This window comes from Bos javanicus, chromosome 10 (assembly GCF_032452875.1).
Source record: "Bos javanicus breed banteng chromosome 10, ARS-OSU_banteng_1.0, whole genome shotgun sequence".
Taxonomy (NCBI): domain Eukaryota; kingdom Metazoa; phylum Chordata; class Mammalia; order Artiodactyla; family Bovidae; genus Bos; species Bos javanicus.
Window position 1 is genome coordinate 46189413 of NC_083877.1, and position 15059 is coordinate 46204471.

Below are 15059 nucleotides of genomic sequence, written 5' to 3' on the forward strand. Positions count from 1 at the left end.
ACTTGGAAATCACTCATTCTTTCTTAGGGTTCATGAATTTGGTGTGATTGCTCAAACCAAAGAAGCTAATAGGGTTGCCCAAACTAGAAACTATGGGATGAAATAGTCTCCCCCTCAGCCAGTCAAGACCTTTCTACAGCAGAGAACCACTGACATATCTACACAGCACGTATTATGAGCCACTGTGCTAAGTTCTCCTCATGCCTCGCTCATAATATTTATTCCTTCCTCCTGCTCTTTGGATGTATTATATGGCCTTCATCTTTAAAAAAGTAGAAAACTGAGACTCAGAGAGGTTAAGTGACTTGCTCAAAATCACAAAGTGAGTGGTGGAGCTGAGTCTCAAAGCCCAGGTTCATGAGATGCCAAAGTTCTTTCTCCTCCACCATTTGGTCTCCCTAACCATCAGTGAAGTTGTCAGAGTTGATATGAGGACTCTTTGCTTTATGGAGGTATCTGTGAGCTTGCTGGAATGTGGTCTGTGACTGCATTTTGGTTTAAAACACAGTGGTGAGAGAGGACAGTGCTGCAGACTGAGAGCGAGAACAGGATCTGGACCAAACCTCTGAGCTTAGAGGAGAGTGGGTCTAACCAGACAATGTGAAAGGAGAGATGGGCATGAGAAACCTTAAGCTATTATAGTCTAATGATATCTCCTAAGCAGTCTTGGCGTCAACTAACCATGGATTTCAGAATAATTCACCTGGAAAGAGATAACACATATTGCACCAAGGTTTATTTTCACTTGAAATGCAAACTTCCCTGTTATATAGGCTTTTGATTTATCATCATTTTTATCAGTCACACAGAGCGCTTTATAAAAGTCCCAGCAGAAAAAAATTTAAAAAAAAAGTTCTGGTGAGAAGCCATTATTCCCTATTCGACAGAAGCAGCAATTGGGAGTCCATGGACAAATAATTGGACCAGAGTCACTAGTTACCATGATAACTGGTGGCAGGGGCTGGGTAAGAACTTATGGCCCCTTGTTGGAATCCAGATTTCAGTTTAAGTTAGTAAACCAAGGCTGAGATCAAGACAACTTCCTTTTGTTTCAAGCCCACACTCAGGAGTATCTTATATATGTCAGATGCTTTTGTTTTCCAACGTACTTTCCCATATGTGGTCTCATTCTACATCCATCACCTTGGCTGGGCTTAGACACTCTTATTTCAACTTACAGGTCAGAAAACTAAGGCACATACTGGGCTAGAGACTTGCTAAGGGCCCAGAGCTGGTTCCTGGCAGAGTCAAGAGTCTGGCTTTCTTTTCTGTGGGTCACATTGCCCTCCACCTGATCCTGCCTGAAACTGAGCACGGTAGCTAGGGTTCATACAGAGGTTATGACTCTAAGCCACAACTGCAAAAGTGAAAAAAAAAGATGTGAAGAAAGTAGCAAAAGTGATTGCATTTTCAAAGACCTTGACACTTGTACTGGGATCAACAGGTCCATGCACACCTTGGCTTTTTGTTCCCTCAGCCAACGCCCAGGCCAAGCATTCTCTTAGCCTTTTCCTTACTTTCTTCCTTTCCTCTACCTCACCTTCCCTTCACACTCCCTTTACCTGGTCAAAGCAGAGCTCATTAATATAACAAAGAATTACATGGTTGGGCTCATAGTCTCCTTTGCTAGAGAACTTATTGAATCAAAGCTCTGTGGTCTCAGGTTCCTCATATCCCATTTGGGCAGATGCTCTATGCAGTGATCAGAGTTCAGGGTCTCTCAGCATCCCTCCCCATGGCACTTGGGGAGAAGCATACAGTCGGGTCCTGGGCAGAGCATCATGTGATTGCTAGAAGTGGCTCGCTGTACCCCAGATCAACAAAACACAATCACAGCATCTAGAATCCACATCTCAGAGGGACCCAGAAATACAGCACCTCATTTGAGGCATTTGTTACCGCAGCCATGGAAAATGCTTGCCTGGGCCTTGGAGACAGACAATTGTTGTTGCTATTCAGTTGCTAAGTCTTACCCGACTCTGCAACCCCATGGACTACAGCATGCCAGGCTTCCCTGTCCTTCACTATCTCCTAGAGTTTGCTCAAACTCAAGTCCATTGAGTTGGTGATGCTACCCAACCATCTTATCTTCTGCTGCCCTCTTGCCTTAAATCTTTCTAGAAAATTATCTGGTTGAAAATTCAGTCTCTGTTACTCAAGCCTTGTGAACCTGTGCAAGGAAGGGATTTTAGTTTTCCAAGCCTCATGTGTCTCTTCCATGATACAGCAAGCATAACACTAATCCCCATGGGTTGTTGTAAGAATAAACTGTCTGGCAAACAGTAGGCACTCAAGAAATGTTAGATCTCCTCCCACGAGCCTTTTCTTTTGCCCCATCCAAAGGGGCTTTCCTCATTGACTGACACTATTTGAAGAATGAATTCTCACCTTAAGAAATAAAAATCTCTGTACTCTAATCTTTATGCCTGAAAAGCCAATGGTTAGCTTGTGTAAGGGGCAAATCCTGCCAGACGGCACCAGCTTTGAAAAAGAAGAGCCTGGCATTAGCTGTGCATTTCAGAGGCTTTAGGAAGTCACAGAGTCTCACCCTTACACAGATGATGTGGTCCCTCACAGCCCCAGGACAGAGTGGGACTCTTCTGATTATACATCAAGCTTATTACAATCCTTTTGGGTTGGCCGAAACGTTTGTTTGGGGTTGGCAAAAGAACGTCTCAGCCAACCCAATAATTACATTAATATTTATGACATGGTTTGTTTTATGTTTACACATTCTCTGAACAAGGACTATGCCTGGCACAGTGCCTGGCACATAAAGGGTGAATGAATGAATGAAGTTTCCACCCACTTTATCTCATTTCAGCCATATATCAGTACTGTTGATGACCCTGGAGCCAAGATGACAATCTGTACTTTAGAGATGAGGATACTGAAGTTCAGAGAAGTTGCACCACTGTCAAGGCCATCCAGTAAGTGGTGGGGCAGACACTTCAGTCCAGACCTCTTGACACAAAATCCGGTATACTTTTCTTCCACTCCTCTGCCCTTTGACTCATCAGCCTCACCCTCCTATTGATATACACATAGTAACATTTGAGAGAAGCTCTGCTCCCTGGAACCTTCCATCTGGGTGTGCCGTTCGTTGGCCTGGTACTATCTCTTGAGAACTGACAGTCCACTTTCTGCCTTAGTCCATTGAGTAATGGGCTGTTTATCGACTGACAACAACCTCATCTGCTGCTGGCAAGGCAATCCATACATATTCAGTTGCACAGGGCCCAGTAAGCCTCCGGCAGGGAGGGTTTCCAGAGTTGGGGTCTAAAGCTGGTTAGGTTTGTGCTGTTTGCTGAGGTACGGAAGGGAGAGGCTTGATATTCAGCTTCAATGTTTCATAAGTTTGATCATATCATTCATTTCTGTTTACTTTCCCTCCCGCTGATATCAGATTAAAATTTAAAAAAAGAAACAAACCCACTATTGTAGGTCAATTACACTTCAAACAAACAAACCCATAGAAAAAGAGATCAGATTTCTGGTTATTAGAGGTAGAGGGGCAGGGGAATTGGATGAAGGCAGTCAAAAGGCATAAATTTCCAGTTAAAAGGTTAATTAGGGTTTCCCAGGTGGCACTTGTGGTAATGAACCTGCCTGCTGATGCAGGAGATATGAGAGATGGCAGTTTGATTCTTGGGTTGGGAAGATCCCCTGGAGGAGGGCATGGCAACCCACTTCAGGATTCTTGCCTGGAGAATCCCATGGACAGAGGAGGCTGGTGGGCTACAGACCAGAGGGTCGCAAAGAGTTGGACACAACTGAAGCGACTTAGCATGCACGCATGCAAATCTAAATTATGCTGAATTGATTCATAGTGCTTTTTACGTCTACTATATCCTTCTACTTCTCTGTATGTTCAATTAATTTTTGAGAGTTTGACGTTGAAACTCCAACTAAAAATCTTATATACTTAAAAAATAATTGTAATATATAGTGGAACTATATGTAACCTTGTTCTGTATTTTCCAAGTCTACTGTTATACTTTTATAATAAAAAAAGATTAATAATAGGGATGTAAGGTACAAAATGACAAATCTAACACTGCTGTATGTTATATATGAAAGTTTTTAGGGTAAATCTTAAGAGGTCTCATCAGAAGGAAAAAAAATATTTCCTTTTTTCTTTTGTTTTGTACATATACCAGACAATGGATGTTCACTAAACTTATTGTGGAAATCATTTCATGATGTATGTAAATGAAATCATTAGGCTGTATACCTTAAAATTATACAGAGCTATGTATCAATTATATCTCAATAAAACTAGAAAAAAAAAAAACAAAGCACTTAGAACAATTGGGTCTCTGTTTATATTCTCAATCCTCTTTTAATTGCTATCCATTCTTTACCAATTAACCAGATCTTTGATCTAGCTATGCAATAAACATCCCAACCCTCTCCTTTCTCTCCATCAAACTCAGTTCACAGTTCAGTTCAGTTGCTCAGTCGTGTCCGACTCTTTGCGACCCCATGAATCGCAGCACGCCAGGCCTCCCTGTCCATCACCAACTCCCGGAGTTCACTCACACTCACGTCCATCGAGTCAGTGATGCCATCCAGCCATCTCATCCTCTGTCGTCCCCTTCTCCTCTTGCCCCCAATCCCTCCCAGCATCAGAGTCTTTTCCAATGAGTCAGCTCTTCGCATGAGGTGGGCAAAGTACTGGAGTTTCAGCTTCAGCATCATTCCCTCCAAAGAAATCCCAGGGCTGATCTCCTTCAGAATGGACTGGTTGGATCTCCTTGCAGTCCAAGGGACTCTCAAGAGTCTTCTCCAACACCACACTTCAAAAGCATAAATTCTTCGGTGCTCAGCCTTCTTCACAGTCCAATTCTCACATCCATACATGACCACAGGAAAAACCAAAGCCTTGACTAGACGGACCTTTGTTGGCAAAGTAATGTCTCTGCTTTTGAATATGCTATCTAGGTTGGTCATAACTTTCCTTCCAAGGAGTAAGCGTCTTTTAATTTCATAGCTGCAGTCACTATCCGCAGTGATTTTGGAGCCCCAAAAAATAAAGTCTGACACTGCTTCCACTGTTTCCCCATCTATTTCCCATGAAGTGATGGGACCAGATGCCATAATCTTTGTTTTCTGAATGTTGAGCTTTAAGCCAACTTTTTCACTCTCCACTTTCACTTTCATCAAGAGGCTTTTTAGTTCCTCTTTACTTTCTGCCATAAGGGTGGTGTCATCTGGATATTTGAGGTTACTGATATTTCTCCCACCAATCTTGATTCCAGCTTGTGTTTCTTCCAGTCCAGCGTTTCTCATGATGTACTCTGCATAGAAGTTAAATAAGGAGGGTGATAATATACAGCCTTGACATACTCCTTTTCCTATTTGGAACCAGTCTGTTGTTCCATGTCCAGTTCTAACTGTTGCTTCCTGACCTGCATACAAATTTCTCAAGAGGTAGGTCAGGTGGTCTGGTATTCCCATCTCTTTCACAATTTTCCATAGTTTATTGTGATCCACACAGTCAAAGGCTTTCGCATAGTCAATAAAGCAGAAACAGATGTTTTTCTGGAACTCTCTTGCTTTTTCCATGATCCAGCGGATGTTGGCAATTTGATCTCTGGTTCCTCTGCCTTTTCTAAAAGGAGCTTGAACATCAGGAAGTTCACGGTTCACATATTGCTGAAGCCTGTCTTGGAGAATTTTGAGCCGCACTAAGGGCAGGCGGCAGCGACCAGCGCACTAAGCACGGCCGAGAGGAGCCACCCCACGTCCGAGGTCAGGGGCAGAAGCCGGGAGGACCCCATGCCTGAAGGGCGGCGGCCAAGAGGAGTTACCCCACGTCCGTGGTCAGGGGCAGTGGCCGAGTGCCAGACTGCGACGGCGCAGGAACGGCCAAAAGGAGCTACCCTGCGTCCGAGATCAGGGGCGGCAGCCAAGAGGAGCTACCCAGGGTCCAAGGTCAGAGGCTGTGACGAGAGGAGTTACCCCCGTGTGAGGTCAGGGGCGGCGGCCTGGAGGAGCAACCCCAGGCCTGAGGCCAGGGGCGGCGGCTGGGAGGTCCAACCCCATGTCCAGGGAGCCGTGGCTGTGCAGGCGCAGGAGGGCCTAGAGGAGCTATCCCACGTTGAAGGTCAGGAAGGGCAGCGGTGAGGAGATACACCCGTCCAAGAGAAGGAGCAGCGGCTGCGCTTTGCTGGAGCAGCCGTGAAGAGATACCCAACGCCCAAGGTAAGAGAAACCCAAGTAAGACGGTAGGTGTTGCAAGAGGGCATCAGAGGGCAGACACACTGAAACCATACTCACAGAAAACTAGTCAATCTAATCACATAGGACCACAGCCTTGTCTAACTCAGTGAAACTCAGTTCACAACATCCTGTTAAATCCATCCCCTTTTTAAACTTCTCCATCTCTGGGGATCCTTGGGGAACACTTAGAGATGCATGCTCAAGAAGAAACTGGACTTACTGTTTAGCCAGACAGAATGGAATGGGAGTAATAAAATGTGTGTGCCCGACCCAGCTTCCTTTGAACTAGTGGTGAAATGTGGGGTGAATGATTTCACTTCCATGGTGTGCATTTCTGAACCTGCAGCAGCTCCTCCCCAACCTCTTGTGTTCCTCTAGTGCACTTCATCTTGTAAAGACCTTGATGACGAATCAGAGACATGAATGTCTTAAGAATGATAGTGAAACGCTCACTCACCACCCTAGAGGTGTGGCTCTTGATCAAGAGTTATAAGCAGAAAAGTTCATCCCTAAGCCTACCGTGGTTTGAAAGTGCTTGTAACAAGACTGCCTTTGTAACAACTTCCTCAACAAGATTTCATAGCCCTTTATTAACCCAAACAATGGCTGAGCAGATATGAACAGAACAGTAGCACCCCTTGAATTGTGGGTGGCATGTGCTTCCTGTGTCTTCAGCAGAAAAGCTGGTCTGTCCTTCCAAAACTACCATGGACAAGCAGCTTCATCAGTCATTGAGGCCAGCCTGAGAGCCCACTTGGACCGAGGTCAGCACAGACCAGAGAGGTGAGGGCTGGTCACCAACTGTGGCCAAGAGAAGAGGGTAGAATGATTCAGGTCACAAAACCAGGGGTCCTGTACCAGGGCTGGGGGTGGGCACGCTTCAGCAGACCATGTGATCTGAACAATGCCTGTGGGCGGCAGGGAGCCAAGAGAATAGGCAGAGTCACTGAGCAGGAAGGAAACAGAGCCAAACCACCGGGACCAGACACAGTCAGAGGACCCACAGAAGTCAGAAGCACCAATAACAAGACTGGTGGTGGGAACAGCAAGTGTCAGTAGCAGCAGCAGGAAAATTCAATGAACGCCAGAGGCAGCACATTAGTAAGACCTTTGACTTCACGACTGAACGTGGACTAAATACAAGGGGGATCAGACAACAAGTATCAGCATGTGACTAGATGGAGACCTGGATTTGATCCCTGGGTAGGGAAGATTTTCTGGAGAAGGAAATGGCAACCCATGCTAGTATTCCTGCCTGAGAATCCCATGAACAGAGGAGTCTGGCAGGCTACAGTCCATGGGGTCCCAAAGAGTCAGACACAAGTGAGCAACTAACTTTAACACACTGTATATATATTTAAAAGAATATAGACATGCGAGGCAAGTGGGCAAAAATGAGCAACAGGTGCTGATAACAACACCAACATGAATCTGAGCCAAGAGGCAAAATGCCTGGTACACAGTCTTACACTGAGTGACCTGCATGCTAAGTCACTTCAGTCAGGTCCAACTCTTTGAGACCCTTTGAGAGCCCACCAGGTTCCTCTGTCCATGGGATTCTCCAGGCAAGAATACTGGAGTGGGTTGCCATTCCCTCCTCCAGGGGATCTTTCCAACCCAGGGATCGAACCAGCATCTCTAATGTCTCCCAGATTGGTAGGCAGGCTCTTTACCACCAGTGCCACCTGGGAAATCAAGTAGGAGCTCAAGAAATCATGCAAGTCCCTTTCTTTCATCCAAGTGCCCAGAAAAGGGACCCCCTCCTTCCTCCCCAGCTTCCTAGAGAAAGACTGATATTATGAACTAGTTATATCTGCTCTGAGGTGAAAGTCTGATTGCTTAGCAAAGCTGTTCATTTCTTCTTTTTACCTACGTATCTATTTCTATTTCACAGTGCACCCTCAACTCCGAGCTATTTACCTGTTAATTTCTTTGCGTCTATATTTCAATGGTAAGACCTTTTCAGGACTTTTCTGTGAATTGACTGTACAGTCCACAGAAATTCTGAATTTGAATGCAGCCCACCCTCCTAATCCATAGGTGTCTCGTCCAGTCCGTAAGGTGTGCCCAGTCCAAGCAAGCACACGATGGAGGCACAGAAAGAGTCTCTGGCCCAGACTGGTATTGTACTTAGGAGGCTTCTCAAGTAGAGGCAATGTCAGTCCAAGGTCGTGGCCACTGAAGCGCGTCTCTGGACGCACCCCTCCCCACTGGGTCCAGGCAGGCGTATCTCTCCCCCGCCCGCCCGCGGCTTCCACGGAGAACTGGGTTCCGCGCCAGCCCCGGCTCGAGGAGCGCCCGGACCACTGCCCCGCGGAGAGCGGCTTAAGTCAGGGTTACAACTCACCTTGGAACTGGGGCGCCAGACCTCCTGTAGGCAGGGCGTTCTCCCCCCACCCCACCCCCCACCCCCGGTGACATCATCTGTTTGGGGCTGAGTCGCTCCATAAAGGCAGCCCGCGGGAGGCCAGGAGCCCAAAGAACAGAGGTGCTGGCCGCGACGCCCTGGCTGCGCTCACAAGATCCCGGTGAGAGCCGCGCCGGTCCCAGCGCCCGAGCCAGAGGGCGAGAAGGAGCTCAGCCGCCCGCAACCCGCGCTCTCCGCCCGCGCCGGGAGCCGCCCGAAGATGCCTCTCCGCAGCCTACACGCGGCGGCCGTGCTCCTGCTCGTGGTCTTAAAGGAACAGCCTTCCAGCCCAGCCCCGCTCAACGGTAAAGTTTCTTCTGCCTCTTCTTTCCGAACAATCCCGAACGCTCAGCCACACCTGGGCAGGAGGAGTCCTCACGCGGCTCGTTAAAGTAAAATCATTTGCGGGGAGCCGAGAAGGACCTGCAGGGTCTCCAACAGCACGTTTTTACAAAGGATGCTTCATTTTCCTTTGGAATGCAGGATCCTTTCTGGTTTCGCAGGGTGGGCGGGGTAGTGGGGGAGCGGTTTGCCGCACATTGTCCTCGCATTAAAATACGTTTCTGGGAGTACATCCCCCAACACCCACCCGCAGCGCTGGAGAAGTGGCTTGGGAATTTGCTAACCCGGGTAGGAGAAACAGAACTAGGAGGTAAAATATTGTGCCCCGATCCACATGCAGGCGGCAGAGGAGTGTCTGGGGTGTTCCTGAGCAGCCTTTTTACCAGGGAGGGTTCGCACAGCGGTGGGTGCTTTCCTTTGGAGGAGAGACTCTTTACCATTAAGTTTTACCTCCAAGTCAAAGAGATGATGCACCTCATCCTAATCACCGTTTTTCTCCAGAAGGGCTCTACTACTCTGAAGTTGTACGTGTGTGCGCGACGTGCCCTCAGACGAGCGTGCATAAACTTATTTCTGAGTGTAGTTAGGGCTTTGAACCCTGAACGGATGGAGGCTGGTGCTGCCCAGCCAGTAGCAGGAGATGGTAGAAGGGCTTGTGTCTGGGAGGTGAGTTGCAGCCAGCAGCTGTGGTGTTAGTTGCTCAGTTGTGTCCCACTTTTTTGGACCCCATGGACTGTAACCCCCGAGGCATCTCTGTCCATGGAATTCCCCAGGCAAGAATACTGGAGTGGGTTGCCATGCCCTCCTTGAGGGGATCTTCCCGATCCAGGGATCGAACCTGGCTCTCCTGTGTGTCCGGCATTGTAGGCGGATCCTTACCCTCTGAGCCATCAGGGAAGCCGGTAGACAGCCAGCAGCTAAGTGAGGGCTTCTGCCTGGGTCTCCACAGCTGGGTGAGCCCTTTTCTGGAGGAGTAGATGGTGACTTACAGAAACTTCCTGAGTAACAGATGGTGGCTAGTGCCCTTGACAGAGTTTGCCCCAAATGTTTGTATGGACATTTATTTGTAGGTGCCACCGTTCCTGCTGCTGCTGCTAAGTCGCTTCAGTCGTATCCGACTCTGTGCGACCCCATAGACGGCAGCCTACCAGGCTCCCCCGTCCCTGGGATTCTCCAGGCAAGAGTACTGGAGTGGGTTGCCATTGCCTTCTCCCGCGACCATTCCTAGACCCAGGATAGGTTGAAACATTCCTAGAAGAGCCCAGAGTGACTAGAATGGCTGCCAGTCCATAGTCCCTGGCTGGGTGGTGATGGTGAGAAGTTGGTTCTGCTCAGAGGCATGAAAGCTGGAGCCCCTCCCATCAGAGGGCATGGTGCCCATGGGGCATGGTAGGAGAGGCAGAGGGAGCCTGGCTGTCAGCAGCTTTGTAACTCCTCTTAATTCAGTTCGAGTCCACTAGCTGGCTTGATATGCTTGGTAGTTATCTTCCAGAGAAAGTAGATGGGAGAAAGGAATTATAAAAGTGGAAATTAGTTTATAAAACTGCAGACTTTAATATATATTCCCCTCTGAAGAAAGCTGCACTGAAACCCAGAGTCTGGCTTGAAATCTCCCTTTTAGCTGCAAGACGAGAGAGAAGCCCTTTACCGACCCTCTTCTGAAAGCCTGTTTCTCCCCTCACTCTGGGGGCAGCTCCTCCTCCCCGCTGTACTTCTCTGGCCCTTCTCTCTTTTCCCTTCTCCCACTTGGGCTGGGGAAAGTTTTCAGTTAAAAAAAAAAATCTACTTTCACTCTACACTGAGCAGCCAGCCTGCTTACCCCCTTGATTCTAAGAACACAGCTTTTATTCTGTTCTTCCTCAGGCAGGTTTCTTGGCTTTTTAGTCAAAGCAAAACTCACTGAGATGTAAAGTGTCAGTATTAACCCAAGTGTGGTGTTAAGGGGGTTAAGGGGGGCAGTGGGTGAGAAAGTGGTCTGTCCTCTGCCCGCGTGCATGCTAAGTCACTCAGTCGTGTCCAGCTCTTTGCAACTCGATGGACTGTAGCCCGCCAGACTCCTCTGTCCATAGAATTCTCCAGGCAAGAATACTGGAGTGGGTTGCTATGCCCTCCTCCAGGGGATCTTCCTGGAGCACCTGAATTTGCCAGACTGGCACTGGCAAACTTCAGGGTCAGGGAGGGAGAGGGCATAATAAAAGTCATGCATCTTCCAGAGATAACCTGGGGACTCTCAGTTGCTGGGGGAGAGGGTGGGGGTAACATTTCTATGAATTCTTTAGAACCTGCTCTGCCTGAGCCTGGTGTGGAGAGCTGGGCGACTTTGGGGTCCCTGGACATCGGTTAGTCAGGGAAGGTTCTAGCATCCAGGACAGGGAGCAAGCAGGGCCCAGAACCCCTGACCTGAATCTTTGTAAATATCATTTCCTCCGAAAGCAGCCAGGACATTTTCCCTGCCCAGGATAAGCTGGGGCTGCAGGTTCTAACAGGCATCCACCTGGAAAGAAGTGATAACCTTCTCAGAACAGATGCCCCCAGGAAGCCACTGAGGTGCAGCCACAGGGAGGGGCCTTTGCCTGGCCTGCCTGAGGAGGGGAGCGCAATTTAATTCTGTGAAGACCCTTGCCCCTAAAGTGAGAGGTGGGAAACCAGGAGGGGCCATTTCCAAATACAGCAAAGGTGCACCCTTCCTTTATAAAGTTTTCTTGACCTCAGTTCTGCAGACAATGAACCAAACTGGGCACTGACCTTCATCCAGTGAGACCCCCGACCCAGATCACCCTCCCCTTCATTTTACGGTGCCTCTCTTTTCCAGACTCCAGCTTTCAAGTCCCTCCAGACATGGCCATTTATACCCAAAGCACTGAGTCTTGAGGTCCAAGCAGGGTCGCTCAGCGAAACGAGGGCAGGAAAGATTGCTCTGCTGCTTTTTAAGTACATGTCCCCAGGCCTGCGTCCTTGAGGCCTTACAGTCCCAGAGGCACGCGATCTCACTGAGCTTACCAGAGCGTTGTGCTGATGCCGCATCTGAGGATGAGCGCTGCAATAGTATGGAAACCTCAGCTCAGCAAGCTTCGGGGAAGGGAGCAGAAGATATAGGCTGTTAAGGCCATGGTTTGATTTTGGTGCAGGTGCAATTAAAATTTCTGGCCAATGCAGGACCACTCAGCAGTCGCAGATGTTTCTTCCTGGTGGCCTCCAGGATCACTGAGTGGCCTGTGTCTCTCCAGGGAAGCACTGAGATGAAATTCCCTGTTCCTTGTGAGATTTTACATCCTGGGCCTCCAAGTGCTCTGGCCAGCTAAGTGACAATCCTCTGGCTTCCTCTGCCTCTGAAATCCATGGTTGTATTTTAATAAAACTCCTCAAACAGAACACCAAAGGAAAATGTTCAGAAAAGTGGTTTGAAGTTTTCTGTAGCTTGGTTCCCAAGCCATGTTTTTTTTTTTTTTTCCCCCTTTTCACTATTGTTTCAATGAGAGGCTAGCAGTAAACTTGGGGGTCACATAGAAGTTTGGGCTCACCATGGTTCTGAATGTCTTCATCTAACTGCTGATTCAGAGGACGTGAATTTAGGGACTATTAAGCCCTGTCCAGTCCATAGTAGGTTTCAGGGGGTCTGTGGGGTCCTGGGGGAGAAGGCAATGGCACCCCACTCCAGTACTGTTGCCCGGAAAATCCCATGGATGGAGGAGCCTGGTGGGCTGCAGTCCATGGGGTCGCTAAGAGTCAGACACGACTGAGTGACTTCACTTTCACTTTCCACTTTCATGCATTGGAGAAGGAAATGGCAACCCACTCCAGTGTTCTTGCCTGGAGAATCCCATGGACAGAGAAGCCTGGTAGGCTGCAGTCCATGGGGTCGCACAGAGTTGGACACGACTGAAGTGACTTGGCAGGCAGCAGGCAGTGGGGTCCTGGATACTTTCATGGTACACATCTTTGCCACAAGCATTTTCAAGACGTAACTAATTGGCCCATTAGGCAATTTTGCTGTAGAAAATAAAATAATAAAAAGTAAAAGCAGGACATCAAAAAAGACATAATGAACAGAAATAGAGTCAAGTGTACAAAAACTTATGGTTACTGGAGAGGAAAAGGTGAGGAGGGATAAATTGGGAGATTGGGATTGACATATACACACTACTATACATAAACTGATGACTAATAAGGACTCTTGTAAAGCACAGGGAACTCTACTCAGTACTCTGTAATGGACCTGCATGGGAAAAGAATCTTAAAAGCCGTGGAGATATATATATATGTGTGTGTATATATAACTGACTCAGCTTGCATACACCTGGAACTAGCACATCACTGTAAATCTACTCCAATAAAATTTTTAAAGGACATAATGAAACATAAGAAATAAAAATTTAAAAGACTTTCTTACAAATATAAAATATTTGGATATATTTTAAAATGTATGTAGATTCATAGTAATACTGTGCAAATAACTGATTTTATCTTGTGGGCTGTACCTAAGCATTCGCCTTCCAAGTCTTTCGTTCATAGTATTTTATACTTTTTGTTTGTTTGTTTGTTGTTGATTCATCTCCTCAATCAGCATCACACTTTTCCTTCCTTAAGAGAGGTACCAGTTTCCAAGTATGGGGGTGCATGTTTATACCTGAGCTTTGTGTTGCAGTGTGAAAGCCTCTACCCTGTGGTGGATTCTTGGCATCTTGCCACCTATCTGTTGGTAGATGTTTCAAAGTTGTGGGAAACATTGGCTCAACCTTTGAGGCCCTCGGCCTCTTTTTCCGCCAGTGTAGTTTGTTTCAAAGTAAGAAACCAATTCTTGGTACTAATGATCATCATTGGTCAGCTGGATAAAGCCATCAATAACATCACTAACTGGAAGAAATGCTAATGCATTGGAATGCTAATGTAGTAGAAATCCAACTGCCAAACCAAAAATTGTCAACCAGTTATTTGATCTTTCATGGCAGAAATGTCTTACTGCCAGTTAATTATGCAACAAAAATTTGTGGCAAAAATGCTTGTGGCAAAGAAGTTTACAGTAAAATAAAGAAAAAGGAAAAAACACACAGAACAAAAAACCAGCACGGTTCTATGGACCTCCTATGAAATTAACTGTACGTGAAATTTCTTGTGTTCAAGCTTATGGGCATTTTTAATGAGGAAAGGCAGCAAATACTCTAAGGGGTCTGTACTACCGCCTCTAGCTCAAAGATTCTCTAAGTTCATGGGAAGTGATGGGAAATGTGGAGAAATGCTTCTTAACAGGCACTGATCCACTTTGCGTTATGGTCTTCCACTGCTTTATCTAGAAATCAAGGAGATGGGTGTGTGAAAGAGCCCTTAGTCCTTCTCTTCCAAAGTGGGCTGTCAACAAATAATGCCTAAACCTAAGCAAATCATGAAGACTCAATATAGGTATATTTTTATAGAATTGTGGAGATAATGCCAAAAGAATTATGTTAAAAGAATTCAAAGTGGTTGCCATAGGGAACAGGAAAGTGACTCAGGAGTGTTAGGGGACTGATATTTCGTTGAAAGCCTGATATGGATAGAACCATCTGACTCTTTAAACCACATACAAGTGTAATTTGAAAAAATTACCAAAAGAATTGAATTTGAAAATTAAAAACACTGAGACAAAGAAATGAAACAGAAAAGCAATTTTAAAAAATAGGTGATTAACCAGTTTACGAAGAAAAACAAGCAAAATTCTCTTAAGTTTTTCAAAAGCCCTATTGGCCTGAGTAGGAAATGCCCAGTTGTGAGAGTGAGCACCAGGTGACTGGTCAGGTAAGTTTTACTGCAAATCAATTCCCGAGAGAAAGGAGATGTGAGTCTTCCTCCTGCAGCTCAACCCTGATGGGCCCAGAATCCTGGAAGCACCCGGTGAAGCTGGGAGACAGGAACATAGGCGTTGAACAGTCTCCTCCCTGTAATGTGTCCTAAGACAGACACCCCGAGTCTCCATTCAGGGTCTCAGGCTCTTCCTGGAGATGAAGAGGGAAGTGTGTCAAGAGCATAGCTCCACAACGACTTTCTTTTTAAAAAATTGAAGTGTAGTTAATTTCCAACGTTGTGTTAGTTTCAGGTGTACAACAAAGTG

The 15059-nt window shown here is 46.8% G+C and overlaps 2 protein-coding genes across 5 annotated transcripts in view; one reads left to right on the top strand and one right to left on the bottom strand.

Annotated features, from left to right (window-relative positions):
* The first annotated feature begins 8314 nt into the window (after window positions 1-8314).
* CA12 (carbonic anhydrase 12) overlaps window positions 8315-15059 on the top strand; it is a 65710-nt gene continuing 58965 nt past the window's right edge. The window contains exon 1 of one of the 4 annotated variants that reach the window (XM_061431061.1): window positions 8315-8937. In XM_061431061.1, coding sequence (XP_061287045.1) covers window positions 8853-8937 — 85 coding nt within the window. In that variant the 5' untranslated portion in view covers window positions 8315-8852. The remainder of the gene's footprint in view (window positions 8938-15059) is intronic. The other 3 variants (XM_061431063.1, XM_061431064.1, XM_061431062.1) reach the window with 3 other exon arrangements.
* Window positions 14713-15059, bottom strand: part of APH1B (aph-1 homolog B, gamma-secretase subunit) — a 116822-nt gene continuing 116475 nt past the window's right edge. The window contains exon 7 of the mRNA XM_061431098.1: window positions 14713-14943. The gene's annotated coding sequence lies outside the window, so the exon portion shown is untranslated. The remainder of the gene's footprint in view (window positions 14944-15059) is intronic.